The sequence below is a fragment of the Electrona antarctica genome, assembly GCF_951216825.1.
Source record: "Electrona antarctica genome assembly, chromosome: 7".
Classification (NCBI taxonomy): Eukaryota; Metazoa; Chordata; class Actinopteri; order Myctophiformes; family Myctophidae; genus Electrona; species Electrona antarctica.
Genome location: NC_136812.1, coordinates 26,028,946 through 26,044,388, shown reverse-complemented (window position 1 = coordinate 26,044,388; position 15,443 = coordinate 26,028,946). Strand labels below are relative to the sequence as shown.

General features: G+C 41.7%; 1 protein-coding gene across 5 annotated transcripts in view; it reads right to left on the bottom strand.

The window, feature by feature from the left end:
• Positions 1-15: 15 nt before the first annotated feature.
• csnk1g2b (casein kinase 1, gamma 2b) overlaps positions 16-15,443 on the bottom strand; it is a 48,762-nt gene continuing 33,334 nt past the window's right edge. For 3 of the 5 annotated variants that reach the window (XM_079506899.1, XM_079506900.1, XM_079506898.1), the window contains 8 exons: positions 11,009-11,157; positions 10,470-10,704; positions 10,173-10,258; positions 8,264-8,348; positions 7,989-8,137; positions 7,700-7,780; positions 5,019-5,125; positions 16-3,141 (listed from right to left, as the gene is read on the bottom strand). In XM_079506899.1, coding sequence (XP_079363025.1) covers positions 3,087-3,141; positions 5,019-5,125; positions 7,700-7,780; positions 7,989-8,137; positions 8,264-8,348; positions 10,173-10,258; positions 10,470-10,704; positions 11,009-11,157 — 947 coding nt within the window. In that variant the 3' untranslated portion in view covers positions 16-3,086. Of the gene's footprint in view, positions 3,142-5,018; positions 5,126-5,774; positions 5,877-7,699; positions 7,781-7,988; positions 8,138-8,263; positions 8,349-10,172; positions 10,259-10,469; positions 10,705-11,008; positions 11,158-15,443 lie in introns of all 5 variants that reach the window. The other 2 variants (XM_079506902.1, XM_079506901.1) reach the window with 2 other exon arrangements.

Below are 15,443 nucleotides of genomic sequence, written 5' to 3'. Positions count from 1 at the left end.
TCCATCCATGATTGATTAATTTCCCGTGATAAAAGTTCCTTTATTCACAGTTAAAGTTCTGTACTTTTCATATTTACAAATACATGATGCAAATGGTTACACTAACAAACGTTATGCAAACACAGTTCAACCTTGGTCTGAGCATCTCCAAATAAACGCTTTCCCAAAAATCTTGTGAAACCATAAAACAAACCTAATGCAAGATTATGCCAAACTGGGTCCCACGCTGGTCAGCTGAACAGGTTTAGCACCCAGAGTCAGCCTAATACCCTAAAGACAGGATGCCAGATTTCCCTCTGAACCATCAATGGACCATTGGTTCCATTTTTGCGCTGCAGTGTCTTCAGGATATCCTGAGATGAATTCTCCCTCGCAAGGGTCTATTATAGAATGCATGTCATCATACACTTGCGCAATGTTGATAACTCAAAGTAGTCAAAAATAACCAAATAACAAAGCTGTGGTCATGAAAACTCGTGAGCATCAAAGCCGTTTGCAGGGGTGCGTTCCCTTTTCACATGAGTGAGTCAAACATGGTACACACTCCACTTATTGAAACCCAGTTCTTGCTTATACAAGTAAAGTTTCATTTCCCTTCACACTAGACAATTTAATATCAATTTAAATGGTTTCTAGACAATTGGAAAATGAGAGCCAACCCTCAAGTTGACCAATTAGTTTCTGTCACGGTACACCCATAAAATATGCAACATAATTTTCATATGATTACTAAAACGTTAAACAATTTTGTTCCTCATACAGTTAGGTTAACTCTTAGTGGCTTCAGCAGTGTTTAAGTGGAATACTTAATTTTTCAGCTTGATCTCAAACACCCTGGAGTTGACCATTTAACTAGTCTCCAGTTTAGAAAACATTTTAATAAATCATACCAGTCCTGTTTTTGAGAAATAGTTTTTGTGGGAACATAACCCAGAATAAAGAGTTCATATGACAGATGTATACATTCTGGCTTCGAATGATTACTCATTTCCAATGACTCAAAACTTGCTGTCATGATGAAAACAGTCTGGTGTAATAATTCAACCTAAATATTTTAGATTATTTACAATGCAAATCACAGATATTAGGAGGCTCTGTTGGGACAGTGACAAATTCAAGGCCATAAAATTACTATCTCCAATATAGAAACTTAAGCAGAGTTCTGAAATGGCTAACTGTACATAACGTAGAATCGTAGATGACAGAGCACCAAGTTGTGGGACATACATTTCATTAGGCCGGGGAAAAAAAAGATAAAAAATAGAAGAAAATGACACATTAGTATTGAGATGCCTAGAAACTACTGTTATCAGCAGCAGTGGTTTAAAAAAACTAAAGTTGATTTTTCATTCCAGTACTAATGATTTGGTGGATTCTTCATTTTAAGGCCCAGCAAACAGCAGTCCCTTAATTTCAGAGACAACAGACCCTGTAAACAATGAGACTACCTCACAAAGCTGCTTGTCCAACTGTGGCCTTCCGATAAATAAATCAAACAAACAGAAGAAAAGACAAGAAAAAAAAAGTACAAACAGGTTTGAGTTGCTGTCATCATAGTCTCCTAGGTTCCCCTGAGCGTGCACAACGCACTGGGTCCTAATCTTTCAACAGTAGTTTACAGTAGGCTCAGGACACAACAATCCCCCCACTGTATGGATGCTTTGATTGTCATAGCAGAGAATGAAGAGAGATGTGAACTAAAGATGTATGAGGAAGGGACCTACACAGTACAATCCGGAGTGTTTAATTGACACTCCAGATTTGACTGTGCATGCACTTGTCCCATGACGCACATTAATTTACAATACATCCATAAATGCAAGCCCGCACACACGCACACAACACAGTTATACAGTGAGCAACATTTGGGACAGATCAGATAAAATCTCATTGCGGGACACTCACTTGAGCTTTGAACATTTTACTTGGAAAGGCACAAACTATGATTTCCTGGTAAATTATCTTGTATAAAGAAATAAAAATCAAATATAATTTCATGTAAATTGACATTTCACGGCCATAATTCAGATAGTCTTGTGAAGGACTCATCCTAGTTCAGTCTTTATTAAGATTTTTCCTTAATCATTAATTTCAAACCTAAAATTTCACTTAAGTTTTTTTCTTACTATTTTCCCCAAAAGTGCAATATAATAATAATAATATAACAGTAAGAGAGCATAATATCCATTTCTCTCAATCTTCCACAGTACCTGAGGCCAGTGACTGTGCTACAACATCGACAGACAAAAAAAAGCCAAAGTGAGAAGGGGGAAAAAATGTATTCCAGAACACTACAACAGAAAAAGGAAAAGTCTTGTTTTCAATCCAGGAATTTGACTTTGAAAACTGAAGATCCATCTATGGAAAAAAAGAAAAGAAAACATAAATCCTGGAAAAAAAAGAAAAAAAGTAAAAAAAAGAAAAAAAGAATTATAGATGAAATGCTTCCTGTCATGTCTTGCAGTGACTGCAGTGATATCATTAGTATAGTTCAATCTTGATCCCACAAATAAAGAACTATTCTCTCACGCACTCTCTCTCTCTCTCTCTCTCTCCCTCTCACTCTCTAAAAAAAAAAGAAACGAAAAAAAAAAAAGCAGATTTCTTTCAACTCGACCCACACGACAGTTCCCTCAGACCAATGGCTGACTGTTGGAACAATACATGTTCTGTATGGAATCTAGAATACAACTGTTTCAAACAGTATTGTTATTTTTGTCTTTTTTCATATTCACGGTTCATTGTTACAGCTTTTTTTCCTCCTTTTTTCATTTTCATTTTTTAACTTTTTTCTCGAGCCCCTTCTTATAATGCAGGTACATTTGTATTTCTTTGACAAAGGAATTAAGTGTCTGTTGTGAAGTCGGTAGGACCACAACATTCCTTTACCCGCCAGTAGCAGGGGAGCACTGAGAAAGAGAAGTGTGTGTGGGGGGCAGGGGGCAGAGAGTGAGCGATGGTGGGGGTGAGGGGGATATACCAATTGATAGGGATTTGGAAAGAAAGATGGTGATCTTGTGTAGTTGCTTCCATTTAAAACAGTGACCAGAATGTTTTCAAGTCCTCCCCGTAATCTTTTATGTCTTCTATTTGTGCCTCTGGAGGGCTTTCCTCTTTCTCCTCTTGAAGAAACAACAGCACCTGCAGGCAGAAGACAAGTGTGTTTGGCAGAAAGGGACTGACAAGGTGTCACAGTAAAAAGTCACAGTACACACTGCCCCCTACTGGCTGAAATATTTATCTAGGCTGCACTGCTAGTGGCCACACCTAATCATGAATCATCATGATGCAGTAGCCGTTTGTCCTCAGGTGTCAATGGTTACACATTTACCAATACAGTTGGGTGCCACCGATATTGTCCCTTATCATTTGACCCATTTAGGCCTGACCTCAAAATTTAAAAAAATCCTTCTAAATCCTCTAGTTTTCTGAAATAAATATTTTCACGATTTTTCAAAAATAGCAGATCTACAAGCTCGTAGCGCGCCACTCGGTGGCGCGCTATGAGCTTGTAGATCTGCTATTTTCCAATAGCTAAATTATAACATAATGTTTAAAACACCAAAAGGGGTTTTGCGCAGATCACGCAAACCTCAGCAAAAAGAAAAGGACAATATCGATGGCCTCCAACTGTAGTTGAAAGCTTCAACCTATCCTATAGAGGCAGTTAACATTTATTATTACATAGCTTGGTTGAATGCTTGATTCCGATTGGTCAATCGCAGAATTCAGCGGTGTGTTATTTCTTGATAACAGACCCATGCCTAATCAAACCCTCGGAGCACCTGCTGTGCCCCACTTGATTTACTGCCGTTTCCAACATGACAGTCATGTAAACACACACACAATGTAATTTACAGCTAAACATTGCTCTCAAAAATGTTTTTGAAAACATTTGAGCGATAAATAGACAAAGCAGTACCCGAAAATGGATTCTATTTGCAGTGCTGCAGCTGGGCAGACGCTGGCCAGCGCGACACTTATGGAATACTTTCATTACCGCAAGCAAGGAAATATCTCATTTTGTCAATTTATTAATTTAGGTATTAAGTAGCCATGTAATAAGTGGGATAATATCTGCCTAGGTGGTGATCAACCTTTGTCCCTATTGAGGTGTTATGGAAGCCCAGGTTTGCTTTGATAACAGCCGTAATGCATTTGTATTGGTGAGTCTTATGTCTCACACCTTCCTCTTGACAATACAACCTAGATTCTCTGTGGGGTTCAGGTCAGGCCAATTCGCTGGTCAGTTAAGCACAGTAATACCATGGTCAGTACACCAGTTACTAGTAGTTTTGGCACTGTGGGCAGGTGCCAAATCGAGCTGGAAAGGAAAATTAGCATCTCCATGAAGCACTCTAAAAAGTGCTAAAAAATGTACTCTAAAAAGATGGCTGTGTTGAAACCATTGTTAAGTTTTCACTGTCAGTGAATCAACACCAGCAGATAACATGGCCAAAATCATCACTGTTTTGTCAAGTCCAGAGTCTCAACACAACCAGCTATTATACAGCACTGTGTGCCTCCGTACATTGACAAGCTTTATGTTGATGCTGATCTTCCTTTTCAGGCAGCATTTGTTCAAAAGTAGCCCAGACCAAGTATTGACTGCATACATTAATATACTTTTCAGATGGTCGACATTTCTCGTTTAAAAAAAATCATTTTTTTAGTGGTCTCGTAAAATATTCTAATTTGTTGAGATGGGATTTTTTGATTTTCATGAGCTGTACGCCATAATCATCAAGATTAAAACAAAAAAATGTTTTAAATACTACACTTTATGCAGAAAGAAAATCAGCCATACTGTCTCACTGTTACAGTCTGATGCAAACACATTTTATTTCTACTAGTACCATCTTAGCTAATTATAGGCCAACAATAGATGATTCAAAAGAGGACTCATTCTCCCATGGTATATTAATGTATTCTAAAAGCTGCAGCAACGTGGTTTAAACTGCTCTGACTATTTGATTAATAACCCACAGAAACTCTGTAAGTCAGAATATTTATCTTACTTGGTTTCATCTGCCACTTCGATCTCGGTGGGAGCAGTGATGGGAGCATTGGAGTGTCCAGCGGTGGGATCATCAGTGTTTAGCTCGCCATTTGTTGAGCTCATCACCTGCACGCACCAAACAAAATGTGTTTCACCTACACACATCACGTCATCGGCTGCATTGGAGACCATTACAACATTCTTATGAAGTCATGATCGTGTCGTAATTCCAGCCGTGCGAGTGGAGAAGCTTAGTATAACCCATTTCCTTTTTAGGGTGCAATTCTACTAACAAACACTAGGTGGCATATTTATTCCACAAAATAATGACCCCTAATAATGAACAAATGGCTATTTACCATGTGGTAAGTCATGAAAAGTTCCATCTACAGACTGGATTCCTCTTTAGCCAATTTAATATAGATATTCACACTGCTTTTGGACTTAACACCGGCTATGCTCATCGAACTTGACAATGGCTATGCTGTATTGTATGTATTCCCCTCTTCATGAAGGTTTTGAATGACAGTAGCTGCTGGATGTCATGTCTGTGACTAGCCTAGAGCGAATTAGCCACGCCGCACATACATGAGCAAATGCAGACAGAACAGGCCGAGCAGACGCAGCCATTGAAAATGGTGTGCGAGCACACAGGTTGATAGACAACCTGGGTGGACAGGCAGTGTGGAGTCAGTGTTGGGAGAGGGAGCAGAGACACGCAGACAGCCATGCAGCTTCATGCATTAAGCTAGCTGAGCAGCAGCAGCAGCAGTACCTGAACAGAGCCCCCCAGCCGCTCAGCTGTGAGGTGCGACCCCAGAGTCTCCTTATTGGTCACGGGAGTGGGCTGAGACTCACTTCCTTTGGGCTCAGGCGACTGACGCAAAGAGCAAAAGGGGTGGAGGCAGGTGTTGGTGGTAGGGTAAGAATGGGAGGGGCGAGGGGGTTGAAGGAGTGGAGGGGTAGAGGGAAGTGAGGTGTTGGGGTGGTGGTGATGGTGAAGGAGAGGGAGGGAGGGTGAATAAAAAAAGTGGAAAGAAACAAAAACAAACAAAAGAAATTATAGAAGACATCTCCCAAGCAGAAGCAGGCTTGTTAAGACAAATCTATGTTAAAAGGGGACGGTGGGGAAGCAAAAACGCATGTAAAGCACAGATCAACACACTAATAAATCATGCAGGAATAAAAACAACAGCCTTGATCAGACAGATACCACCTACAGTGAGTACAGATGTACTTTTACAGTTAGCTCTGGATATTATTTAACCACTATTTAGCAAAGTGGTGTCTTATAAAAACTAGTTCTATTTCATTCAATTTCCTTAAAAGGGGAAAGCACAATAAACAGTCCCAGAGAAGCTGATGATCAAATCAGATACACTTACAACTGATAATTCAGTAATCAGTTGCCTACTTCACAGCCCTTCAAGAATTCAAGTATTAATCAAAATAGTTTCACTTAAAATTTCTAGGACCTAATTTGCCGTACAGAGAAAAATTGGGACCTTCCATTATGTGCTGCCCTTCAGGGAGCTCCCAATATACAGGTTTAATGTTTGTTTTTAGTTAAACAAACGCCATTGACAATGGACAGAGTGTAATGTTTGTTTAGCCACGAACAAACATTAAATGCTATTAACAATAAAGAGAATTTAATGTTTGTTTTGTCTGCGTTTGTTTTACATGACCATTACATCACATAATCATAGCAACATGAGTTAACTTTAATATATTAGCACCCCTCACTTCACACGGGTGTGATTTTTCTAAGTTCCTTGTCTGTGTTGTGCAGCTAAAATAGCAGATCTACAAGCATGTGTAATCTGCTGATTTCTGTGTGACACCAGTGTGCAACAAAGTATAACTCAGGATTTATAACCACCATTTCAAACAATCGCTCATTGTGGAATACATATTTTGATGCTAAGGTGTGCATAAGCATAAGTGAGGGTTTAATATTGTAAATATGCCAATCACACTAGAGTGGGGAGTAATAAATGGGGGCTAGAGTCCACAACAATAAGTCAATCATAAAACCTAATGTTATGCTTACTGTAACTTTACGAGAAACCATGAGTCAGACTGATCAACAATGAAAACCTGATTTGTACCACATGAGTCAGCAATATTTAAAAAGTGTTTTAACCTGAGACCCGAGTGAATTATCATTTGTGTCCCAACTGATAACATGGCAAGATCAAGGCGTGGAGAGCATGCTAATAAAGGAATTATGGAAAGAAAATAAGGAAAAAGGTATAAAGCTCGTCACACACTAAGCAGCATAAAGCTTGTCATTATTGGTATGAACAATGCACTGTGCATTTTCAACTCACGCATGCAATGACTAAAGCTTAGAGTGGTTGGGTGTGTGGCATACAATGCTAAAGCCAAAGAAAACGATGCTTCGTTTTACAAATTGAGCTGCAGAGCTTTCAGGATCGCAACGGTTATTTTGGGTGAAATAAGCTGTTTTTCTTTCTAACAGAGCAAGGCTAGTAGGTGAAAGCATTTCATTATAAAAAAACAACGAATGTAGAGTAACTGGAGGAAATAGGAAGAGTAGGAGGGGTAGAGGAATCGAACAGCGACCAATTATCTAGCAAGCTTCTGATAAGTTTGGGTCAATAGCAAACGTAACATGACATGGTTCGTTATTCGCATGTGCATGGTTGGGTGTGGTGGTAGCAGTGGAAAGCTCACCTGGTTTTTGGTCTGCTGTTGTGCTTTGTCTCTGCTGGGCTGTACAGGCGTGTCACTGGCGATTGGACCTATTGGTGTGGGCTATGGAGGACATACGGGATGAACAGACGGAGAATGTGATAAGGAAGAGGCAAAAAACCCAATATAAAGTCAAATTCAGAACAAAACACCCACAAGGTGAGGATTGTTAAGATGCCAGGCTTTGCTAAAAGTATGCATTCCCATTATTCATGGAAGATGAATAATGGGAGAAGGAGAGGAGAGGGAGATGAGATGATGAATGACTCACAAGTGGCTTGCCGACCCAGTCATATTCATAATCAAAGACATAGCTGTTCCGGTCAAACAGATCAGTGAAGAGTTTCCTCAAGTAGTCGTAATCAGGCTTTTCGAAGAAGTCCAGCCTCCTCACATAACGCAGGTAGGTGGCCATCTCTTCTGCAGCAAAAGGCCACAAATTATTATCATGTTTATAATATATAAATATCAGTTACAAGTAAAGTGAAACTAAAATGGTGATGAAAAGGTGATATAACAAAAGACACAAAGCCTGTTTCTACTGACCGGGGAAGCTTTCACAAAGCACTTCAATTGGTGTGGCTCGTTTTGTGTCACCAATCTTCTGATACCTCTCCTTCAAAGTGTCCGCCTGAGAAGGGAGATAAATTGTCAGTTGACAGAACAATGATGAAACTTCCTCCCACACCACCAAAATATGAATATGGACAGTAAGGTCACAAAATGAAGCACAGTTAGTTTATACAGGCACACGTGAGTCGCTTGCCAGAGCTGTAATCGGCTGTCAGTCAGCTGATTGTATCAATCAGCCTAGCTTCATATTCGTCATTCACATCTCAGCTGATCACGTCACACTTCCATACTCCAATCGCGCCTCATTCCCTCAACAAGGCGGCCCCTTTAAAATTCGGCTCACTGCTTCACAGTAGCTCTGCTTCCATTGCTTCTCGGACGCTGCTGCTGCCAAACTTGCCTCCACCACCCCAGCCTCCACCTTTGATCAGAGTCTGGCATAGGCTCAAATACTTTCGAATTTACTTCTGCTGATTCAAACTAAATATCAATTAGGGATGTGCGATGAGACATTTTGGCCGATACCGATATCCGATATAATTAATTGCTGTTTATGGCCGATATATTACCGATGTCGATATGATCTAGTTCCGTATTAAAAATATATAATTTTGTCCATTCTGAAAAATACATGTAACAGGGTATCTGCTCTGCAGGCTTAGGCAAGTCAGATTTAACTTTAATACCTTATATTTAATATTGTGAGATTGTAGATATGTTCAAGCTGTTACTTTGGGCTTGTTTATGCTGCTTTGACAAAATTCAGAGAATATCTCCCAGAGTGCGGAGCCTTTAACGCCAAGTTTAACTGTATACCATTTGTTGCAATAAAATGGTGAATCTACTTTGACGCGAGTGTTTCCTGTCCAAAGTAAAGCCATGCCAAATGTACAGCAATTTGGGGCATTGCATAGCTGGTGGGGAAAATTCATTGAATAGGTATAACAATATTTAAATCTCATACACAAGGTGCTTTGTTGTCAACTGTTATTTTCTCTTCTACAACTAGTTGTTGGCACCCCACCTCAATGTACATACTGTAGTCCCCGTCACTGCCAACCGCTACTGTACCCTGGGAAGGGTGTAGACATCCATGTCTCTTCTGTCAGTAGGTGCTTCTTTTCAAGTGACAGTGTGACGTTTCACTGGGAGGACATGCTATCCCAGTTTGGCTCCCTGCCTAACAGGCGCCCTGACAACTCTGTTGGAGTCACTAGTGCAGCGACAGAGAACACCCTCCACTGTTGGCTTCCTCAGCCAATTATGTTTGTTGGAGTGTCCAGCCAAGCCGGAGTCACCGGAGGAATAGAACCTCATTCTCCAAGTACTTAAGCCCTATGCCCCCGTCAAGGTGCTTTTTATTGAAAATGTATGCAAATGCATTCTCAAGCCTTTTTTATTTTTAGTCATAGTCACATGAATATGCACTGGCTACAGGGGGTTGTGTGTTTGACTTTACCATAGGAAATAACTACAGCAACGTTTTAAGCATTCATAAATCCATAGATGATAATTCACTTCACGCAATTGACCATGTTCACACGGCAGCCATTTTGCTCTTAAGTCATATTCCTGAAAGGGTGGGGATTCCCTAAACATATGAAATGTGCACTCAGTGTTACAAACATACACACAAATATATAAAAATAGAACACCAGTGTGGAGACCTTCCAGTGCCATCAGGGTGTTAGGAACGGCGTTCTTTTCCTGGGGAGGTGTAAACTTTAGTCTGTGTGCCTGAGGCCATGCGGATGATATGTACGAAACAGGACACCACACCAAAGAGAGTGTAAGAGGAAACAGCACCTCTCTGCACGCCGCATTTAAGTTATTATAGAACTCTGACGGCATGAGGGGGACATCCAACAACATGCAACCGCACCTTTAGGCCCTGCCAGGGAAGGCTCCCTCGTAGGAAGTACATGAACATGTGACCCAGTGCTTCCAGGTCGTCCCTTCTGCTTTGCTCTGGAAAAGACACACAAGGTGGGTCAGGGTTGTACGTGCGGGAAAAGCCGGAGAACATTTTCTTAAGTGACTGCTAAGGACAAGAGAGAGTGGCAGGGTTTGTTACTGTACATTTTGGGACTGCCTTCCATTTTAAATACAACAAACCACTGCAGTTCTCAAGTGAAATGGTTCATCTGGAGTACTGCCTGTCGGTCTTGTCTCTCCTCACCTTTGCCCAGGTGTGTGTTGATGCTCATATAGCGTGCTGTGCCCGTCAGGCTCTTGTGCTCCCGGTAAGGGATGTGTTTTTTGGTCTCGGGATCAATGTACTCTTTGGCCAGACCAAAGTCAATTATGTGGATGGTGTGCTGCCGCTTGCTTCCCGGCCGTCCCACCAAAAAGTTCTCTGGCTTGACATCTCTGTATATCAAGCTCTTGGTGTGGACATACTCCATCCGTGTTATCTGGTGGGCAAGAGCGAGAAGAGAACACTCATTCAGAGGCCCTTTTCAAATGTAAACATGAGGCTTATACTTTTGCATAAATAAGCTCGCAATGCACTAATGCAGCACATAGTAATCTTTCAATCTTAAAATTAATTATAGAGCATAAAATTGCATACAAAATGTACATTGAAGGGCCTCATTAATCCAGTGATACAAAACATATTTGGAAAAACCTCTGACAAAGTATGATCCTCAACTTCATGGTCACTTTGCATGTGCAACTTTACCGCTAATGCTATGGCTGCCCTCCATGCGTCCTTACCAGCTGTATGGCTATCATGAGGACGGTCTTGAGGGAGAAAGTGCGGTCGCAGAGGTCAAAAAGGTCCTCTAGACTAGGACCAAGCAGCTCCAGCACCATGGCATTGTATTTCCCACAGGGGCCAAAGTAGTACACCTGAGGGATTCCCTCTATGGAGACAAACACACAAACAAATGGATTATGTTAACAGTTTCAGGGCCTTAAATTGATTGATCAAACGATATGCCCTGCTTATTACGCGTTTCCCGCTATTTGTTTTATGTGTCTAAATCGCCGAATTTTAATAATAAAAAAAGAAAGTCAGTCGTTCCGCGGAGAAGGCTGGAGAGGGCTTCATGTTATGACGAAGAAATCGATACTTATGCTGGGCTGCTAGGGCTTCTGGGAAATTGAGTCCAATGCAAGCGGACGGAGGTTTTGTATGACTACAACAGCCTCCCAGCTCCCTCCTTTCTGCTTTGCAAGATGGCGGGTGGTGCGATCGTCCAAAAACAAACTAAGGTACGGATCTGGACCGGATTTTCACAGATCAAACGCCCAAATACTTCAGCGTATGATCTAAAGGTAATAAAACAATCCAGGCAGCGTAGGAATTTTGATTATAATGCGGGAAACACGGAATAAGCAGTAGAACTGTTAATACATCTGCAGTACACTATTAAAATATGTTCCAGTGGTGAAAATTTACCAACACTCAATGTGCACTTGGAGAGCACTTGTTTTTCATTTTTAGAAAACCATTATGCATGCCATACACATTCGGAACAGCAGAGTTTAACTACGTGGTTCTGTAAGCTTTTTCTTTAAGCTGGCGTTCAACAGCATTAGAGCAGTAATGGCAGCCTAGATACAGTTAGAGCAGGGGACCTCTGGCTCTGTCCTCAAGCTCCTCACAAAAATAGTGCTCTAAATGGGGGGGATATACGTTTCACATAGGGGGGGATTTATTCGTCCCAAATATAGATGAACTTAGATGAACCTCTAGTCAATTGAAATATGCACAATTCCCAAAATGCCCCACCAAATCCAGGCCCTGCTGAACTTTGTCTCACTTTCACACCAAGATATGATGGGGAACTTGTCATTTATTCTTCAAGCTTCTGACAGGTTTGCTAAACCAAGAATTGTAATTTAAAAAAATGGGGATAAAAATAGGGTAAATAGAAAAAGAAAAAAGAAAACGAATAAAAAAAAAACATTGTAATCATCAAGTGAGACCTCTTATAACAAGAGAACACCACTCAAGGTACCTGTCAACACCCACAAGGCATATGCTAAATAGCCACCACACCCCGTTGTGTGCATGACTTGAGAAGAATGTGGATGGATCGACATCACGCTTTCTCCAAACATAGGCCAACTAGTAGGTTTGGCTGTGGGCTAATAGGGGTGCGGTTAAAGAGAACTTCAACAGAATCACAAATTACATGCATAGTTGCCCTCTGCAGACCACACCTAGTAGTGATGCGTGGGCCAGCCCGGTGCCTGCAGGTCCCGTGGGGTGGGCGGACTGGTCAAGATTTCAGACAATTATAGCGGGGCGGGTCCGGTCAACACATGAAAAATGTGTTAATTATTTGATCAAGTACATGCCTCTAATGATATCCCGGCTGCAGGTCAACTAACTTTATCTTGAAATGTGCCTTGCCACTCACCGTCTATCTACATTTATCATGAATGTTCCATCATGTAGCGTACACAATTACAAAGGACAGGGAAAAGATTAATTGTCTATACCCTAAACCAAACCTGCAGCATAGCCTATTAGCCTACCTGGTGCTGAATATACCGTTCCTTTGACTACAGTTTCCTAAATGTCTCAACTGATTGTAAACTTTTTTTTTAAAGAGATAACAAAAAACTCATGTCCCACGCATCACTAACACCTTCTAGAGCAAGCTCTTTCTCTCGAATATAAAAACAAAGTGTAGGAAAGAGTGCTCTCTTTATTAATCCTCAGCTGATTGCAGGGCCTTTTGTGCTACTGACAGAAATATTGTTAATCATTAAGAGTTTTATAAGACACACACTGGCATCTGGCAAACAATGAATTTTATTATTACAACATGTCATGTTTTCCTTACTGAAATCATGAAATCACTGGAGCAAAAATGAATGCTCCCCAATTCCTGCCGACTACAAGGGAAAGAACACCCAAGTGTAGCCTCCGGGTGACAGAATGAATTATGGACTGGAGGAGTGGAGGTCCAAGTTGTCACAACATTTAAAGCACAGTGTCTAGCCCACATTTAGCAAAGTCTCTCAGATGAGAACTTTCTAGTGTTCCGAATAACCTTTCATTTCAGACCCCTCGATACACAAACAAACTGACTCTGTCACGACCTTGTGCTCCAGGCTCCAAGGGTACAGTGTTTCAGGCCATGCTAGTCCTAGCAGAGCTGATTCTGTCACCTGCCACCCATACAGAGCCACTCATTCTGTTCCCTGGAGCTGGACAACAGTGGAGCCAAAACCACAGCATTCACCATCCAGGCTAATACCCGAGGGCACACACTAATCTGCTGGCACAACAGGGGGTGTGAGAGATAGATGGTGAGTGAGTGAAAAGAGGATTGAGGGGGTGGGAATGAGAGGGTGATAGTGAGTGAGAGAGAGAATGAAAGTGCAGATTGATTGTGACTAAGTGTCAATTAAATTACGTTTTGCATCTCTCTTTTCTCATTGTGCCCGACCTTTCCACGTCAATAATGTTGATGGTTTTCTGACATGTCACACTACAAGAGGAAAAGACAAAGGCTTGTCATTCCCGGCGTTACCGTGGCTCAAACAGAAGCTAATGGATATGTGCACGCCGAAACAGTGGGGCTGGGGCCCTAGCAAACGGGCCTAGCAACCGGAGCGATTCCAAAAATGGAAAACAGCGAGGCTTTCTTATATCGATATAAAATGCCTAAGTTAGAACGAGTATACTCGTCCTGAGCACCAAGCGTATTTATTTGATAGGACGAGTATACTTGTCTAAAGCATCAATTCAAATGTGTTAATAATCGGGACGAATTTTGTCGGCGGTGGGCCGTGGCTAAATTGGTTCTGTGTGTGAGCATGTTATGGACATTATTTATCTGGGCGGACGGAAAACAAATTCTGTTTACGCCGCCTATGGGGGGGGGGGGGGGGGAGCAGGAGAAGGTGACTTTTTTTGAGTGTCGGACCTGTCGGTCTAATGACTGTCGGACTCTTGGTATGTCGGAACAAATGCCTGCACCCAAAAGGGAGTATGCTCTGGGTGAGCAACTCCATGCAAGCGGATGGGAAGGGAATTCCAGTGCCGTCTATTATTTATAACTATGACTAAAACTTCCAAATAAATGTCATTACTAAGCGCGTGTGTGTCAGTGCGTGCGTGAGGGAGAGAATGCAAATGTGTACGGCAAGCACACAGTGTTAAGGTATGTGTATTCTGGCATCTGACCAGGGGGATTACGGCTGACCACCACTGACGCAACGTCAGTACTACGGAGAAACAAAGTGCACTGCGCATGTGCATCCTCACACACACCTGTCTGTGCTTAGGCTGGAGGATTTGCCTGGTAATGATGCCTGTGACAGACGACGCCATGACAAGTGATCAGTGGGAGGCTGACTCATCAAAGCCAGGCAATAATCTGGAGGGCGTTCAAAAGCCAACAGAGTTAACAGAAGAGGAATGCGTTTTGTGTTTATACTGTATCAACGATCCGTCCCACTGGGGAATAGGAATGGAAAGGAAGATGGAACAGCCTACAACCGTGGGCAACAAACGTCACATGAAGGAGAAACAATTGCCGAGTATCATTTTTTTCCCTTTTGTTGAGGACAATTTCTGTATGAGGTCTATTGTGACACAGGCGGCTGCAGAATAGTTAAGCGACTTCCCAAAACTGCTGCCACGGCAACTTGCCAGCGACAACAAAGGCGGTGTAGAACTGTTCTCCCACGCGGTGACCGTGTGCCCCTCCCGTTAATGGTAAATAGCAAACACTCGAAACGGAACATAACAACTGAGCATGAGCCAATTACCTTCATCAGCAGAGAGCAATTTACTTCTCTCCACAAACTACAGGACAATCAGGCTCGACTACTTCTGTGGAAGAGTCCTTTCCCATGAGACACAGTAATAAACCCAACTAAATCCAGCCTGCAATGAAACGCGTCTATATAAGCCATTTTGCGTTTTCTTCAAAACACTTTTTGCTACTACTACTCCTACACATTTTGTCCAAAATTCACACAAATTAGTACACAATCTCTGGAATAATGTGATCAAGATGTATCAGTCATTTTTAATATTCCATTCCGATTGGCTATGACTAACTTTGCAGGCCCTGGGTAGGCAACCTGGCCTGGCGAAGACCTGCGCACAGAGGAGCACACCATACTCACACCATTTACTGTGACTTTAAGTTCTAGCAATCGGTACAGGACAGGAGTCAGG